Here is a 17,965-nt window from a genome sequence, read left to right on the forward strand (position 1 = left end):
CCGCCGGTAGCCACGCCCCCCCCCCATCTCACCCACACACACTTAAACCCAAAACATTCCTCGATTTTTCTTAAAAGGAAGTATTCGAAAATGATTTGTCGACGAATTGACGTTATCGCTCGGCAAAGAATCACGAAAGTCGTGCGGCAAAGCCACCTGCGCAACCGCAACCCCACCCCCTCCCCCTCCGCTATAGCTCTAAACCACCACTAAACAGGTAGGCAGTCAGCCGCACGCCGCCACAGTTCTGGTTTTCAGGTAGCACTGCAGCTCCCAAAGAGGAGAAACGTCTAACGTCAACGTCTGGAATTTAGGCACTCCTTTACGTTGACGTTGACGTCGGGAGCGGCGGTTCTCTTTTGGCAAAGATAGCGACTTAATTAAAGAAATCATGGCATATTTTACTCAAACGCGAGAAAGCCCAGTTTGAAATCTAAAAGGCTTATAGCAAAACTGCGTAGATTTCCCCTAGATGACCCCTAAAGTGTACAACCGTAGGGGCCTACAATCCACGTTAAAAAATTGATTTCTTTCTATACTATAAAAGCGAAATAAAAAATAAGTTGACCTTTCGGTCAGACGGTTCCTTTCCAAATTAAGTCACGTAACATTTTTAAAAGGCAACGTCCATAAACTCGGACCACCTTGCTCGAGTCCGAAGGGAGCAAGGATATATCGAGAAAGTAAAACTAAGGTTTTCTACATTCCAGCAGTTTGTGATCAATTAGGAAATAAATTTAAGCTTAAAACGTGGGTCAAGACGCGGGAGGTCAAATGAGAAACACGTACGCGTTAAACGAAATTCAGCTACAAGATTAAAAGAGAGTTTCTAATTCGTAGAGAGAAAAGGTAGAGAGAGACGCCCAAGCAAGCTATTTGGACCCATTGTTTTAATATTAACTACTTTGGAAACAATTGAATTAGTCGTGTTAAACTCGATTCCTTTTTATTTTCTTATTGAATAATTACAATTTTGTCCGAGGGACGCCTGCCTGCAATTGGAATTTAAAATAATCATTTCAACTTATTTTTATATTTCCTAATTTCAGAAGATGTATCCCCCCCTTCATAAGCTGAGTATCCCCCCCCCTTCATAAGCTCACTGCCTCATCTATTTTGATGGCAAAAATCGAATCTCCTCTTTCCCGGTCCTCTTTAGAATTAAGTCGTACCAAAGAGGATTGTATTTTGCCGATATAGTGTGCGGGTTGACCTTTGAGGGATTATGGTTATAGTAAGTCGTCTTAATTGGCAGCAGATCAGCTCCGGCCTTTCTTCGCCGATCCCGACCTAATATTGTAACCCTTAAATCTCTATTTAAACTTTAAAGGGGGCCAAATGTAATACGCGTTCTGGCTGCTGGATTAATTAAGTTAATTTTGCAGAAACGTGTCAATTCTTCAAGCTGGGCTGGCAAAGAGAGTCGCTCGGAATTTCCCAAACGACCACGGTTTTCTATCATTTGAACGGAGCCCGGTGCAAAAACAGTCTCAATATCCGACAAATAAGTTTAGATTTTTTTTTATTTCAAAGCCCGCGAGGCGCGCTTATCCCGAGAAGCTGCTATAGCAACCACCTGGGAAACCACCGTTGCTAGGCAACCGAGGAATCCCTCTCTCTCTCTCTCTCTCTCTCTATAGGCTCTTATCTCTATCTTTCGTAGGACCCGAATCCGGCCGCTCAAGGGAGACTGAAATAATCAAAGAAACCCGGGAAAATGATCCAACTCGAGACGGAAACTAGGCCCGTTTAAGTAACGCTTTAATGTCTTGGCTGCGGCCTTAGACGATGGGACCTGGCAGTACGTCGGAAAGAGAGGGAAGAGTAAAGTCACGGGGATCAGGGTAACTGCCGAGTGATTTTGACTAAGAGAAGCGAAGCGAGAGAGGATGAAGAGCAGGGAGAAGGCGGAGGGGGGGTCCTAGAAAAAGCTGGCGCTATTTTTAGAAACAGTTCGGCTGGAAAGAGTGGGCGTTTTGGCGGGAGAAGTATAAAAAGAAAAGATATATACGGCATAGAGAGGATGCGGCCCAAAACACTAGATAGCGAGAAAAAAGGGGACTCTCTTCTTTTCCCGACAAGTAGGCCCAGTTGCGGGCTACAATAGAAGCCCAAACTTAGGCCCCCGGGCTAGGGTGATCAAAGAGAAGGTGACACACGTACGCGCTAGAGAAAGATTTGCTAAGAAGGAGGTTTAAGAAAGAACTCGTTGCGCGAGACTTAATCCGACCCTAAACCTTCCCATTTTCTCTGGAAAGTTTGAGCGCAAAGTTTGAACGCGAAAAAACACGGTGAACAGCGACAAAAGAGGCAGAGAGTGTAATGAAAAACGTAGTATAACATCGAGCAATTTATGATCGGAACCATATCCTTATAAATCCGAAAATATTGGAGGACCTTAATTTTGGACCATTTTGGATCGTGGGAAAAATATTGGGCCAACATATTTTTTTATATCTAAACCCATTCATAAGTCTATGACGATTCGTAATATAAGTCTACAACGCTCAATGACAATACTTATCCCCGTTGCCGGAGAGAAGATCAATTTGGCAGTTGGCAATTACACGACGCGGTCTTACAGTTAGACCCGGATAGATAGACTTATAGGCCCTATAGGTATACGTTTGATGATGGGTCTGGAGAATTGCTGTTGTTATTTTTTGGCGTTGATACCAAAAAGGATTTGTCGAAACAAATAAGTATAAGGTCGAAGTGAGTCTAGTCAAGCGAGAACAAATCCTTGAGAGTTTCCAAGTGATGGAGAAGGAAAAAGCGGGAAGCTCAAGAGCGAACCAACGCGCCATGGTTGTTCGATATAAGTTCCGTAGCAATTACCCCCATCCTTATCCCCCGCCCAAACAGGGGGAGAAAGAATAGCTCGTTACACCCTGCACGATTTAGGCTATTCCCTCCAGGAAAACAATATCCTGAACTTCCGAATAGGGGATGTGGGGTGCCGGGGGTCGTCGCTTTAGTCTACCCATTGGAGTCGTTAGAGACGACGACGTGGTGCAGGAATGGATCTAGCTAGACCTTTTTCTTTCGTAATATACTCCATGGAATAAATGAAGCGAGATATCAGAGGACAAAGTATACGACGATATCTCAAAATTAAAGGATCAATACTGCAAATTGCAATTCTACCAAAAGGTAATTCAATCTTTAGAAACGCGTACAAATTGGGATATCAAATCGCCAAGGTATCTTTTAAAATGTTATACGGTCAAGGTTATTTTCAAAGTTTGACAAATTTGATGGTTTCAGCATGGTGGATCAATTGATTTCTTTCCTTCTTAGAGCTTATACGGAATACTAACCATAGGGCTCCGTTTTTATCCCAGGTATCTTTTTATTTGTCAAATTCAGTCTCTCTTGATTTGTTTTTGAAAAGAACGAGGCTGCATTCAGTGCTACGATCGTTTCCATCGAATAATTCGGCGCCCGCAGGTGGAGCAGCTTGGTGGTCCTTTTTCACGTAATAACTATATATATATACATAGAAAAGGATGAATCGGTACATTACATTTCCGATGGCCGACATCATCCCCCGCTTTCCAAAAACACCTCGAGGGTGACGTCGTTTGATTTTATCGTCTAGAGACTGAAGCCCCGGAATATCAAAAGTAACGTAGCGGAGCCACCAAATTCATTCTCCGGCTCTGCAGTTTTCCCCCCAGCACCCCAATGGAGAATATTTCACGCCACTCAAAACCAATTCAAAGGACGACGTCACCCGAGCTGCCGGTAGATTTGTAATTAGATTTACGGTTGCTTTTGAAATTAAACTCTTTAAAGTTATTATAAATATTTGTAAAAAAATGCATTGGAAAAATTTGCGTATTCAAATAAAGGCAATGTGACGTTGCAGAGAATGATGCATTTTTAACTTACGAGACTGAAGCGCATTCGAATCTCATCTTTAGAAGAAAAAGGATAGGATATGAGATATAAATTCTTTCTTATCCAAAATAGAATTAGGCGCTAAAAGCGGAGGGAAATTTGGGGTGAAAGCAGCGAAGGAAGGCGGTGGTGGTTTACCGCGGGAATGCCAAAGGAGAAGAAGGGCAAGAGGAAAGAGAAGAAAAATTCTTTAGGAGAGAAATAAGGAAGGTAGCCAGAACCATTTTGATTAAAAAGCCTGCGCGAATTCCAGCCTGGCCTTCATTCAACGCGGGTCAAGCCTCGCTCCCTCCGTCTACGCCTCATAAATTTTACCATCTCATATTTCTTTCCAATCCCAGTTTGGACTGGGGGGGCTTGAAGGGGGGGGCGACATATTTACCCAAACTTAATTATCTCGACATTTCTTCCAAAAGCAAGCGATACACTTTCTTTTAAAACTAGGTTAGGATTATTATTTGATTAACCGCGGTGTAGGCATACGTCCTTTAAAATTTGAATTCAATGCATGGTGAAGGAAGACGTAGGCCTACTTCACCTTACTTCTGATAATAACGAGAGACACGCACGACAGGCGAATGAATAAATTATTTAAATTTCAAAAGCAAAATAGAATGCATCGAAGGATTAATATAAGTGACGTACAAAAATAAATAAATAATTTCCTTGCAGCTTTGGATATGTTTGATTCATTCGGTATATGCGTGATGGTGATTCGTTACTCTTTTAGATTGGAAAAGACAGTATCTAAGCCTATCTCGGGTTGGGTTGGGTAGGCGGTGGGGGGAAGAAGACAAAGATCCGTTGGTATAGTAGCCGCTACATTCATTGATCATCTTCAAAAAGAGGGCGTCGGAAAAGGCGCGAAAAGGTTCTGGAAGAGGCTGCAATCCACGATGGAGATGCATGCCTCGAGTCGGGACTAGCGAGAGGAGAGAGAGAGGGACGGAAGCGGGAACCGGATAGGTCAAAGGTCACGGAGACACGCGACCTTTTATACCCCGAAAGACATCCATATCCCCCGCTCTCCTCCTTTTCCTCGACAATTCCACTCAATTTGGAATTTCCGTCTAAAGTATTATATTATTGATACGGGGTTGGGACTCAGGCCTAGAGTATCTAAAGGATTCGAGTGGTCAACCCGTTAAATAAACCCACCCACCCACTTCTGACCTATTTAGAGTTCTACAAAGATTGACCTACTTTTTGGCCTATTTTTGTTTTTCGGATTTTCTCGCCGTAAAATTGAGAGAATGTTTAAGTTTAAAAGGAGAGTAAGATTAAGAAGCGACGAAATTAATTGCTATTATAATGTAAATAAATAGACGCGTAGTAATTATATAAAAAAAGGCAATTGGGAATTTTTATAAAAGAAGATGAGAATAGCCAGGTAATTACCTGCAAAAACGCAGCCGAGCACCATATGCTCCTCGATAACTGATAAATGACTTTCCGTACAACCATATAGCGATAAGGAGGTCGTCTCGGAGTTGCCGGCGACAACCCGGACAATCTTCCGCTACAACTGTGGCTTCTCCTGGCCATATTTCACTCCAGTACTTGACCCTTTTATCCGTACCCCAATTGCACTAACTAATTCAGTTTTCTAGTTGAAAATAGTTAAAACAATCCTAATTCATCCATCCATCATGGCACGTGGACGACTCCAGCAAAGTCTAGAGTCATCATTTTTGGAAAGGACCGGCACACGCGCCACTAAGATGACCACACGACCGACTATAGGAACTTGGGGGAGGGGGGATTGAATCTAGAAGGTTAAGAGTGTGTGTGGAATCGCCGCTTTCCGGCAAAGCACAACCGCGGGAAGCCGTTGGCTCGGCGTGGCTCGAGAGCCCTAGCTGGACGACGCTTCAAATCTCGCTGCTGGGAGCCTGGGAAGCTGCATGGATTTTGCAACGCAATACAGTCCTAGCTTGGCTGTATCTAAACGACGCTAGCGCCAACCTCACTACGTAACGGGAGACTGGCGGCGTAATTACGCCCTATTTCTATCGACTTTCCCAGAAATGGCTTGGCCCAAGCCAACAACCCAAGAGCTAATACCACGTAAGTTTTTATACCCCTGCAAAGGTGGCTTCCGAAGAACAGAATTAGTTACTCGGTTAATACTTCATTCAGACGCTGATAGTGAAGTCAATTTAAACACGAGGCTTAGGCCTGAATAACAAAAATTAATATTCAAGAATCAGATAATTTTGGAGCTGTTACTTCACGAATAAACAGGGCCACGCAGTCACTCGTGGAATTAAGTAAATTAAGCGGGTCTTCCCCCATGCAGAAACGCGTCAGAAAAATCCACCATTCGGCGCAGTTACAACATAATCACGTCCCTGCACCATCGGTCCCTTCTTCGCTAATCTGGGAATACGAAATGTTCTAAAGCGGAAATAACTATAAAACTCGACATCCTGGACGTAAAAATTGAAGAAAGCTCGCGCCGAGACACGATTGTGCAGGCGGATATGTTAGTTCAGGCCGCGCATATAGATCTTTGGAGATGACACCTCCGGCACAATTTATCGATTCTCCATTGATACTTTTTGTCGGGCATCGGATCGCGGAAGCCGGCCGCCAGTCAAAACAAACGTTGGGGGCCATTTCCCCCATCCCCTCTTAGAAATTTGGGAGGCTCATATATCTACAAGGGCCAGATAGGGCCTGTAGAATCGCGGGTCAATGGGCTCGCCTTAAAATTCGGCTATATACTAAATCGGTTTACGTCGACCAATTCCCTTTCGAATTTATTTAGTAGGTAAAGAAAATGAGTCTTTCTCTAGATAAACGAGGAGCAGCCTGCAGCAGCGAGGCACGCTGGGAAATGCGCGCAAACGACCGTTTTGGTTTTCTCCTCTTTTGGAAGATGATTTTAGGTTTGCTTCCCAGCACTACCACCCTTTCTCTTCTCTTCTCCTCGAGACATTTAACCGAACCGCCATCGAGTCTTTCATTTTTTCTTTCAATGGATTCGGAAGGCTTCCAAATTGAATATCGAATGGGTCCCCGCATCCCTAAAAACTACGCCTTTAAAAGAAAGTAAATTGCCAACGTCAAATGTCTCCATCCCTGCGGAACGTAATTCGAACGAGACGGAACAAAAAATTGTCGTTCTAGTACTTTGGGACATGCGGGATTATCGGGTATAGGGTCATTTAACTGGTTTTAAGTCGTTAAGCCTAATTTATACCGGTGTTAAGCCTGACGCGGTTTCAAATATAAGAATAATTAACCTATAACTAGCCTTTATATTAATCCTAATTAAGTTGTTTAACAAATTTTTATACGTAACATCTCAGAAACGAACCGGAAGTAATTGTAAGACGGCGACGGTTGGTAACTAATTTCGAGTTATTCCGAACATATTTTCCATTCTGTAGTATCGTCAAATCAAGCGGTAAACTTTGGACGCACGATCACGCTACAATCCTCTGAATAAAAGAGCTGGAAAAATATATTTAAATTTAGCTAAAAAGAAACATTTATTTACGATCAGATCTTGTTGAAATAACGCGATATAAAAAATAAGAAAAAAAATAAAACGGGGGCAGACGTAGGGAATCGACCGAGAAGAGGATATTATCGAAGAACATAAAATAGAGAAACATAAATAACTTTCCATTGAAAGCAGCTTGAAGGGGGGGGGGAGATCCCCAAATATTCACCAAGAGAAAAAAGCATCAATAAATATCTCTTCAGTTCGCCTCGAGAGAGAATAAAGAAAAAAACAAGCCCCATCTTCTTCCCATCGCTCCGAAGGAATAAACGAATTTATAAATCGGTTAAAGTGAACCTGAAATGTCCATTCTCTCCCTCCCCCCTCGATGTCAAGAAGAAAAGCGATGGTCAATCAAGAAAGGTCCAAGGAAGGAATGAATGAGAAACCGAAGCGTGTACGCATGCACTCGGAGGAAAACACCTCGAGCGAGCGAGTGTTTTCCATTCTCTCTCTCTCCAGCAGGAGGAAGCTCCTGCAGCCTCTTCCAATCCCAAGAACGCGACTGCCGAACCATCCCCGAACCGAAATAACCTTCCTTTCCCCTTCGTCGTCAGTTTATTCTTTAGGTCAAGGGTCAGTTTAAGAAGAACTCGCCCCAAACATTCAACAAGACCTATAAGGTCTAAAAGAATTGGGTATGACCGAACCCCGTTATCAAAGAAATATATTTTGGGCCTTCCCCCATACAAGGATGGATGGATAGCTACTTCGAACAGAAATGAAACGAAACAAAAACTAGGTTAAGAAAACAATACTCGGCTCTCTCTTTCTATATAGCGAGCTTTCGCCTTTCGCCGAGTTCTCTAGTAGCTCCAAGAATAACTTTTGCTAGTTTTTCTTTGCGCCCGAGCGTTGTCGAATCGACCATTCGTTTATCGGAAACCTTTTTACTCGCGTTACTTACTTATATAAATATATCTTTGATACTAAGGTACACGATAAAGGTAAAACTCGGAGCTTAGAGAAATAACAAAAAGTTCTCTTTCGTTTCCCAAGACATAAGGAAAATGTTAAAGTATTCACACACACATACACAAAATACTAATAGTTCAATTTGATTTGCTCATATATGGATGGATGAATTGAATTGAATTGAACTCTAACGTCAAATTATTCTAACCATAACGCGATTAAACTCTATTTAATGAATATATCGGAGATAAAAATCGTATAGTCGTCTAATTTGGAGTTGGAAAAGAGATTTGAGAGAGAGCTGGCTCATTTGATTTTTCGGCCCAAAAGGCTAAATATTGAAATAAGTTATTAAAGGCAATTCGCTAAGCCTCGTTTAAAAGCTAACCCTTCTCCCCCCCCCGCCCGATCGAAAGAGGGAACTTCTATATTTAGTTATTAAAAGAGCATCCCTCTCCTCTCCTCAACCCTTTCTCTCTCTATCTCTATCGCGATTTGAAAGCCGATCAGTCAAGCGAAAAATTAGTTTGCCAGACTATCGAGAAGTTACCAAATAAGCTTCATTGCCGAGTGCAAGTTGTTAAAAATGCATCTTTCAGACTTTCACAACGTTGCTTCTAAGTTAATAAACAATAAACTGATTTCGTCTTTGATCACGAGGGTGTTTTAATTTAGAATATCAACAAATTTAAATTAAAAAAAAAATAGAATCATTTTTGAAAAGTATATAGTCAAGAGTAAATCCGTATGACACTTTATATTATTAACCCGTATAATCCAGCACTGTCAAAGGCGGATAACTGCCATTAACCAAAATCCCGAGCAAGCCTTGTAAGTAAATTGAAAAGGCGAAGTGATAGCATCTTGAAAATTGGCGTATGGGTCCCGCTCAAATATTAATCCCAGAGGACGCGGGCGCGCTTTATAAGCCAGCCTGTTCGATAACGAAATTGAATCGCCTCGCTAAGCCTATTAAGAAAATCATAGTTCGCTAGGCCTTGCTTAGAAAATTTGTTTCACAACGAGAGTTCAGTTACTGGGTAAAGACAGACGAGGATAAAAATTGATGGAGCAGTTCTTTCAGACTCCAAATCCGGGCGCTACTTCTTTTTTCTTAAACGCGCTAATTAATAGTGAAAACAAACTTCGGCATTCGATACTCGTAGAAATAAAATAAAACGAGTCACCGCGTTCATTGGATGATACTATATTAAAATCTATTCCTTTTAATTGAATAACGAAAGTTTAAAAGGCGCATACAGTTAACTATACAAAATTAGGTTATAAATCTTTGAAAGAAATGTAGCCTTCCGTGAATCTCCTCATTAAGTTATATTGAATAGAACACGAATTATAAATAACAATATAGACAAGTACAATCACCGAATAAGACAGCCCAACCCACTCCCGGACCCGGCATTTACCCGGGCGGGAAAGTATAAAAAAGGCGCGAAAAATATCCCCTGGAGTAGATATAGAAAAACATTCTCTCCTCTCGAGCTTCCTTTTCAGCATCGTCCTAGCTCCATCACGCGGATGGGATGAGATCGGATGCTGGAAGAGGAGAGAGAGACGGGGGAGGGGGAGGGGGGACGGAGATGACACCATCCGAGGACTTGCCCATCAATAGCGAAAGAGAGAAGCCCAGCAGCCGAGAGTCGAAACAGACGGGACCCCCATTAGTGGAGAGCGGTGCACTGCTAGGCTGCCAACCAGGGAACACACCGCTAAAAGAATGACATTCCACGGGTTCCCTTGCCGGCCCGCTTCTTAATTCTACATACCAAGAGAGTACCAAGTCCCAGAAGATCTCGCATTCTCTAAGAAGGAATACGAACGCCAAGAATAGCATAGGATCATGTAACGCCATTGCTTGAGTACATGGCAATCTGTTAATACGGAGAAATATACTGGGGATTTCGCGTAGCTATTCATCGATTTGATTAGAGTGTACTAAAGAGGATATGTAACTAAGTAATTACTGGCCAAGTCATCTTAACACATCTCATCACATTCTCGCCTAACTTTGAAATTTAAAATGACCTTGACGTACTACAATCCTTCAGTTGAGTTTTCCTTCCTATCGCCGTAGTTGAGCGTTCCCTGTTGGTGGCATGGCGAAAGGGACACGCGGTCACAGGTCGGGGGGGGGCGTACCGGGGCGGATAGGGGGGAACGAACGCCCACTCTTTACCCTTTTAAAATATTCGCCTATATTTTGGATCAGGGCCAAAAAATGAGGGGGCGAGCTCCGCTTTTTGTAAGAATCCGAAAGAAGAAAATATTCCTTTTTGACTTTAAAATCACGTCCACAATGTGGCTAAAAAGAAATCCTTAATGGGAGGAGTTGGCCCATTATACCAAAAATCCCGATATCACGCGCTTCGCAGCCCCCCCCCCCCGCTTAATTATATAGGATGACATCACGTGACCTCCCCCATTGGCCCGTCCGTCCTCCAAAAAGGTCATAGGTTATAATGTTCGATCTATTTAGTATAGACGAGACTTATTCTTCTCGACGTGACGTCACGGATTAGAATAAAATTATTAGGATGGTGATTCCGTTATCTTCCTGCTCCGAGGGATAAGTCACTGTTGTCAAAAACAAAACTTAACTGGTTTAGTCGAATAGGCAACTTTGTCAAAATCTAAGTTAATAAATGCTCCGTCTGGGTGTTTAATTTTTTGGTAAAATTATTTTTGACAAAAAAAAAACCTGTAAAAGTCGTGAGCGTACTAAAAACGAAGGTCTTAAAACTAAAATGGTTAATTTTAATGTATAATTATAATAATTTCAGAGTAGATTTAGTCCAAAAACTTTTCCAAGACGCGAATATATAGACTATATAAAGGGGTACTTGGCTTTTGAGCAGATATTAACTGGGCGTTGGAGGACAGAGCACCTCGGACCACCCTGACAAATTAGAAGCCACGTACTCGGAGAGAATCACGAAATTAAACCGTAATAAGAGATTAAAAACTTTTTCCTAGTACGAAGTAATTAACTGCAGCGGCCAGGGTTTTTTATAAATTTTCCCCTTTTAACGCGAGTACTAGCGAGTTACAAATGTTTCGGACTAATTACCTCTTGACTGGAGATTAATAGAAGCATTTTTCCAAACATCGTGAGATTTTAAGAATACGATAATGAAGAGCGGACCTCATTTTTTATATTTCGGCTAAAGGACCAGTCTCGCGAAATTGCGACAACCTACACGCCAGTTTCAAATTGTAAATCGGCAAAGGTCAAATGGTAAGTAGATCGAAAAGGTTATAGGGCAAATATCCTCGAATTCATTCATTCATTAAGTGATTTATGTTTCTGTTATTTTAAGTTTCTCCATTAGCCTAAAGGCATCAACTTGTACGTTATTTAATTACTAAATTATTTATTCAATTCAAGTCGTTTGTTAATCACTTTATATAGGGACTACTTTCGGGTATCCATCCGCTGGCATAATCCTTTTGATTAGAAATGTGGCAATAATAATAAAAATCAACCTAAAATGATAAAATAAAAGGAAACACGGGGGGTTTATCTTTGCCGGTTGCTTATTTGCAGTAATTCTTAATTCACCTAGTTTTCCCTTTTGGGCCGACGGCGAGGTCGCTCCGGCCTCAATAATGATCACGCTGCTAGCACCAGCGCCACCCTACCTCCCAGGGGTTCACAACGACTACCACCAAATATATACTTAAGTACATTACCAACATGGCAAAAGAAGTTTTCTTCACTAAGCCTAACGATTTTAGAATTAAAGATGAGAGACTGTAAAATTTGAAGAGCTCCGATTTCATATTTCATCGTCAAGTTCTATTTTTTTTAACCTAAGGGTGCACTTAAATGTAATAGTATTTACAAAATCTTTATCGACCATACATATCGATTTCTTTTTATCTAAATATAATATTAATCGAGGCAATATTTATCAAGCCAATATATCTAAAAATTTAATCCATCTTTACGGATAGAAAAAATTTAAATATTAATTCCTATATTAGGCTATAAATCTTAAAGATTTTCGCGGCCGGCAGGTGGCGTTTCAAACACCGGTAACCGCGCGGGGGCGCCAAATCAATCAGATGAACCCTTTTCGCACGCGCTGCCTTCCTATTGGTTAGTCCCAACACACACTATCTCCGATTTTTGAAATCATTAAATTAAATAAATAAATATAAAGTCAATTAAGCCTTGGTTTTAAATGAGCGGATCCTCATTAGGGTTAAGTTTCGTACTAATCTATAAATCAAGGCCTAATGGCATTCCCCATTAAATTAAATTAAGAGGCGAATTTAATTACAGATAATTAATTAACTTACGTTTAATTCGAAACGCATATTTTCTCGATAATTATTATATTCCATAGCACACACACAAACACACGCGAAATACACGGACTATACACAATCACACTGGAGCACTAGTACGCGAAACTTCCATCAGGGACGAGACATACTCGGCTCGTGTCTCATTCGCTTCTAAATTCGAGTCGAACTAAACTAAAGTTAAAACAACTTTGAAATATTTTCCCCCTTTCAAGTCCGAAAGCAAATTTTCTTCCATTTCTTTTTTTCTCGGCGGTTTTAAGAAACACGTTTTTTAAAAGTAGTTCCAACTTCCAAGCAGGCTCGTTTAAAAGAAACGTCTTCTAAGACACTAAAGAGACGAAAATTCCACACAACGCGGTGGTTACGTAAGAAAAATCTGCCCTCTCGAAAAGGGAAAACATTTTAACCAAAATTATTAAGTCCTTTCGTTTTCTTTACATTCTTTTTAAGAAAAGAATTTAAAGAAAATATCCCCTTAAGGAAGTGACGCCATCTAAGAGCTTTTTAAGAATGAGTTGAAGAGTCAAGGGATAATGAAGTGTTTCTGCAGGTTTCAACTCCGTATACTAAGTAATTTATATTAATTAAATCAAATTCACGTCACCTAATTTAGAGAGTGTTTCACCGTCACTTTATGGCAATCAAAAAAGCCGAAAGCTAGGGAAACAGAGCGCTCTCTTATAAAGGTCAACGCACTAATTTTTTTTTTCTGGAGGAGAAATGAGATGATGATGATATTTGCCTGTCTTGATAAATTCGTCACAATTTTTGGACCCTTTGCGCGGATGGATTTCTGGCGGCTAAAGCTAGCGCGCTCTCGGAAAATGTTATACATTGAGAAAAGCTTCTACAGGAAAGGAGAAAACGTTACTAATTACGTTGATAATTAAGGATTAAAACGGGTAATTATTTTAAAAGCGACCTTGAAAGAAAAAAATAAAGAACATTCTATGGCGGAGTCTATTATCATATCATCATATCATCGCGACTTCGGGTAACATTAAAGGCGAACTGACATCAAAATTTAATACAATTCCATAAACGAAAACGAAACCCGATATACTGGAGGATGAATTCTTATACTAACAGTTCTCCTTTGAAGCCGTAATACCCGTAAAAGTCCGTCCGTACATATTCTAAATCCCTAAAGCCAACATCAGAAATAACATCTGGGGGCTATACGCTGAAGTATCAAGCAGCTACTCCATTTATGGTTACTTAGACGCGGCGATTATAAGGCCATACAATTTCTTTATGACGAAGACTTAATTATGTCTATGAATGTATAATAACATCATCATCATCTAATTCTCTTAAAAGGCGACCGCCACGCCACAACTGCAGCACCCACTTTAAAATTCCAGTTTATATTATTTGATATATTCTTTTTTAGATGACTATTTGTGATTGAGAAGTTATACAACCAAGTTCTAGGGATACCATATATTTTAAAGGCAATAAAAGACAGACTTTAACTAGGGGGGAACACCGCTAGCAGTATGTTTAGATTTTAATCGGGATGCTACTTAAATTGTTATTATACCCTATAGGAATTTCCAAAACCTACGCATGCAATGTTGTCTGCCTTAGTTAGTCTACGTGGATTATTATTTCCAAGTCTTGCCACGGGAACTAAATTAGTATTTAATGTTTTATTAAAATATACAATTTTGCCAAGAACGTGCTGGTGGGTCAGGGTCAGTTTTGGTTTGGGTTTTCAAGGCCTTTTTATGGGAACAAAATATATTCAATAACTGGTTAAAATACATATTCTGAAAGTGGACGGGATTTCGAGTTGTAATTTGACCTTAAAATCATTTCGATATCGTAATTTGAACTCTCGAGTTATTGGTTGCAACGTGAGAAATTGAAAATCCTAGTTATAGTATTTCCAGATAAACCCACGCAAAAATAAATTACAAAGAAATGTAAAGAAAACTGTCCAATCGATCATAATTATTACCAAGTAAAAAGACCAAAAAAAGCCACCATTTTCCTCATAGGGGAACTCGAGAAAGCGAAAATACTAGGACTATAGAGTAATGGCAGTTCCCCAGCTTTGACTGTATTAAGCTGTATAGAAAAATAACATAGTGCCACTAGTCTATATCTAAAAGTAAAACACGTAATTCCAATTTCTCTCGTTCCGAGTAAACAAGACTGAAGTAAGCAACTGAATTCTCCTCTCCATTCCACTGATCTTTGATTTATTTGGCAACCCTTGACAATTTCAACCCCTAACCTTCCTCCTTAACTCTGACGCAACACGGTAAGGGGGAGGGAGGGAGGACATCTTTAAATTGGGTCCCCCCCCCCACAATCCTTCTCTAAGGCTCTCCGTCATAACTCAAGAGAGGGGGGGTTGGGGGCGACGCGTCATGTCCTCAACTATCGGGGTTAGACTTTCCGGAATAAAGAAACATAAGAGTTGTACTTGATGAAGACGGCAGAAATTGAGTGGGCGGGCGGCTTGAGAAACAAGACTTGGCTAAAGACTTCATTCATTCTGGTCAATGTATGGCTTCAACTACAGCGCAGTCGTTCCTGGCATCCAACTTCACCGACTTTCATTAACCTCCCGCGGTCGTTTCAGACCTCAAAAAAGTCAAGGTTAGATTGTAGACCGTTATAAAGTAGTTAAAACGAGTATAAATGCTTTCTTTCTCTTTCCCTCCCTCCCTTCTTTCATCTTTCGTCTGATGATTGAGAGAGGGAGACTGCAGTCAGGGGTTGAAGAGGGTTCCATGGAAAATTAAGACGTTATTCCTTTTGTGTATTTTCTATGAGCATTTCGAGAAAGCCCCCCCCCCCCAACATAACAGTCAAGAGTACTCTTAAACTAATTTAGCCTTCACCGAACGAACGTTTTATTAATTAAAGTCTAACGAGGAGTGATTAGTTTAATCGCGACGATGCAATTATCATTTTGTTTTCCGCTGCTGCAATTATTTTAGAGGCGCCATTTTATTTGCGGGGAGGGGGCCGCCGCAATATTTTTTTTACAGTTAAAATACTTTCTTTACTTCAAGAACACAACACAAATACAAAAGAAAACCCTACACCTATATTAGATTTTATCAGGCTGCTGCACTTTCCGCAAAACCATATTTTTTTCTTTGCATATTTACTTTTATAGCTTTTAATTTCGCGCCAAAATTTGATATATGGCTTTTAGATAAAACCCGGCAAAACATATGGTACGTACTATGTACAATATAACGCGCGCTATAAACTATATTTCAACATAGCGCCATTTTAATTTTACCGAGGGAATAGCCACTCCGAAATACGGGACCTCAGCCTTGACGCCTATGCCGAAATAATCTTGATTTACGGCTAAGGGATTTAGGTTTTAATTCCACCACGGGATTTAGGGGCTCCTACGAAACAAGTGTATATTGGGGAATTAGCGACTTATCTTGGCATTATTACACTTATGACGTCCCGTTAAAATATTAGGTTGTCATGGCGACTTGACTAGATCGAGTATGCCCTTGGAGTCGGACAAAAGTTACAACGGTTCAATATTTAATTAAGTACAACGGCGGGTTTTAGCAACATTGCAAATTCCGGTTGACACGAACCATCAATCAATCATCCTGGCTAATGTAAAACACAGTTTCCCGGCCCCACCCCCACCCCCGTGCCCGAACTAAGCCTAACATCGTGTTTTACGTAAATAGTCAAATATAAACGTGGCAAAGAAGAAAAAAACTCGGTTCGGTATCTCCTGGTCCCTGGTTCTCGAAGGTCATTAGGGGTTAACTTTAGAGTTAGGCCTAACGCTTCAGTGGGGCATAATTATAATCTGGCCTGTTTGGATATATTTATTACCATGACGCTGTTATGTGTTGCGAGAGAAAGATATACGATATGACCATGATGCAAAGTCGATCGAGATTCGCGGGTCACTTGGAAAAAAAATGCGCCAAAATAAATGGTGTAAAAAAGCGCGGGAATTAGTTAGTTGGATGATAGAGGCGCCGCATATGTCGCCAACTACACGTTACAGATCACGAACAAACGACGCGACAAGTTGGTTCGACGCCACAACATGACGTTACTCTACGTCATAAACGCGCCTTATTTTCGTTACGTCATAAATGCTGATATCTTAACGCGTCTCCAGATCCGCGTCGTATTAATCTACGTCTTATATTCCCTTTAAAATAAAACTTAAAAGCATTTGGTTCTCAGAAGCCAAAGTCGTAAATCATACTAACTATTATTATTAAAAAGTATAGTAGTAGACTAATGGGTTAAGAAAACCCGCTACCCTCATTGGTTACGATACTCGACGCAGTTAAGATATTAAGAACCTGAAAAGCGAGAGTGAAACCACTATAAGCTCAGTTGAATTCCATTGAAAGAAGTCATTAATATAGGCCAGAGATACTTTAACTCAAAGTGATTTCATATTAACTAGTGGTTTCCCCCTCGTCGTCGAGGACTTCTTGACGAGGAATTTTTGTAGGTCCTAAATTTCCCAGTGATAAAAAAATGAGACTCGAGAGAGTACATTAAGTCAGAGAGGGGGCGTAATTACACTCGGGTATAGGACCAACGAATGCGTCAGGGGACAACTTATCTAAACAAGCCTGCCTGCCTGCGTGGTCTGTCTAAGTGACCCCGGCCGTCATACGTTCAACTCTATCACTAAATATCGCAGATATGCAAGTAAAAAACAGTATAAGAGTTAGCAGGCAACACCGTTATTCTCCAGTCGTTCCCGAACCTCTCAAAGGACGCATTCACGTCTACCTTACGTAGTTTATCGCGTTTGATAATGGATTTTTAGATGGTTACGTTAATGTCGTAACTCATTGTCTATTAAAGGAAACGTGAAACAGTGGAGTCAAATTCGACTTGACGAAATAAACAAAACATGTTGAAAAACTTGGTTAATGGTACGTTTTGGAGGGTTATAACTCCGCAGCCATTGATACGGGGAACTAACTCTTCAAGTCCTATTTATCCCCTTTCCAATGATGATAAACACTCGTGGTTACGATAATCGGAACCCCGAGAATTAAGGCATTTGGAGAATTAAACGTTTCACGCTTCCTTTTGAAATAAACTGATATCATGCACGATAATTAGATAAAAATGGTACTCACCAATTCGTAAGTTTCTGGTGGCTCACATGACGCTATCACCTATAGAACGAAAAAGAAACCAAAAAAGAGTTGACGTTAATACCGAACTAAAAAAACATATAGATAAACAAATTAATTACGCGATAATCTTTGCTCTTGGATATTTAAACAAATTATTGAATTGAATTGAATTGATAACAAAAAATTATGG

The 17,965-nt window shown here is 40.6% G+C and overlaps 1 protein-coding gene across 11 annotated transcripts in view; it reads right to left on the bottom strand.

The window, feature by feature from the left end:
* The window catches only part of by (focal adhesion protein tensin), a 73,230-nt gene that overhangs the window by 10,079 nt on the left and 45,186 nt on the right, over positions 1 to 17,965 (bottom strand). For 10 of the 11 annotated variants that reach the window (XM_089856690.1, XM_089856715.1, XM_089856695.1 and 7 more), the window contains one exon: positions 17,776 to 17,814. In XM_089856690.1, the coding sequence (XP_089712816.1) occupies positions 17,776 to 17,814 (39 nt within the window). Of the gene's footprint in view, positions 1 to 12,649; positions 12,843 to 17,775; positions 17,815 to 17,965 lie in introns of those variants that run through there. The other variant, XM_089856748.1, reaches the window with a different exon arrangement.

This window comes from Phalangium opilio, unplaced genomic scaffold, assembly GCF_054372755.1.
Source record: "Phalangium opilio isolate 3A_F unplaced genomic scaffold, DU_Popi_V2 ptg000011l_1, whole genome shotgun sequence".
Taxonomy (NCBI): domain Eukaryota; kingdom Metazoa; phylum Arthropoda; class Arachnida; order Opiliones; family Phalangiidae; genus Phalangium; species Phalangium opilio.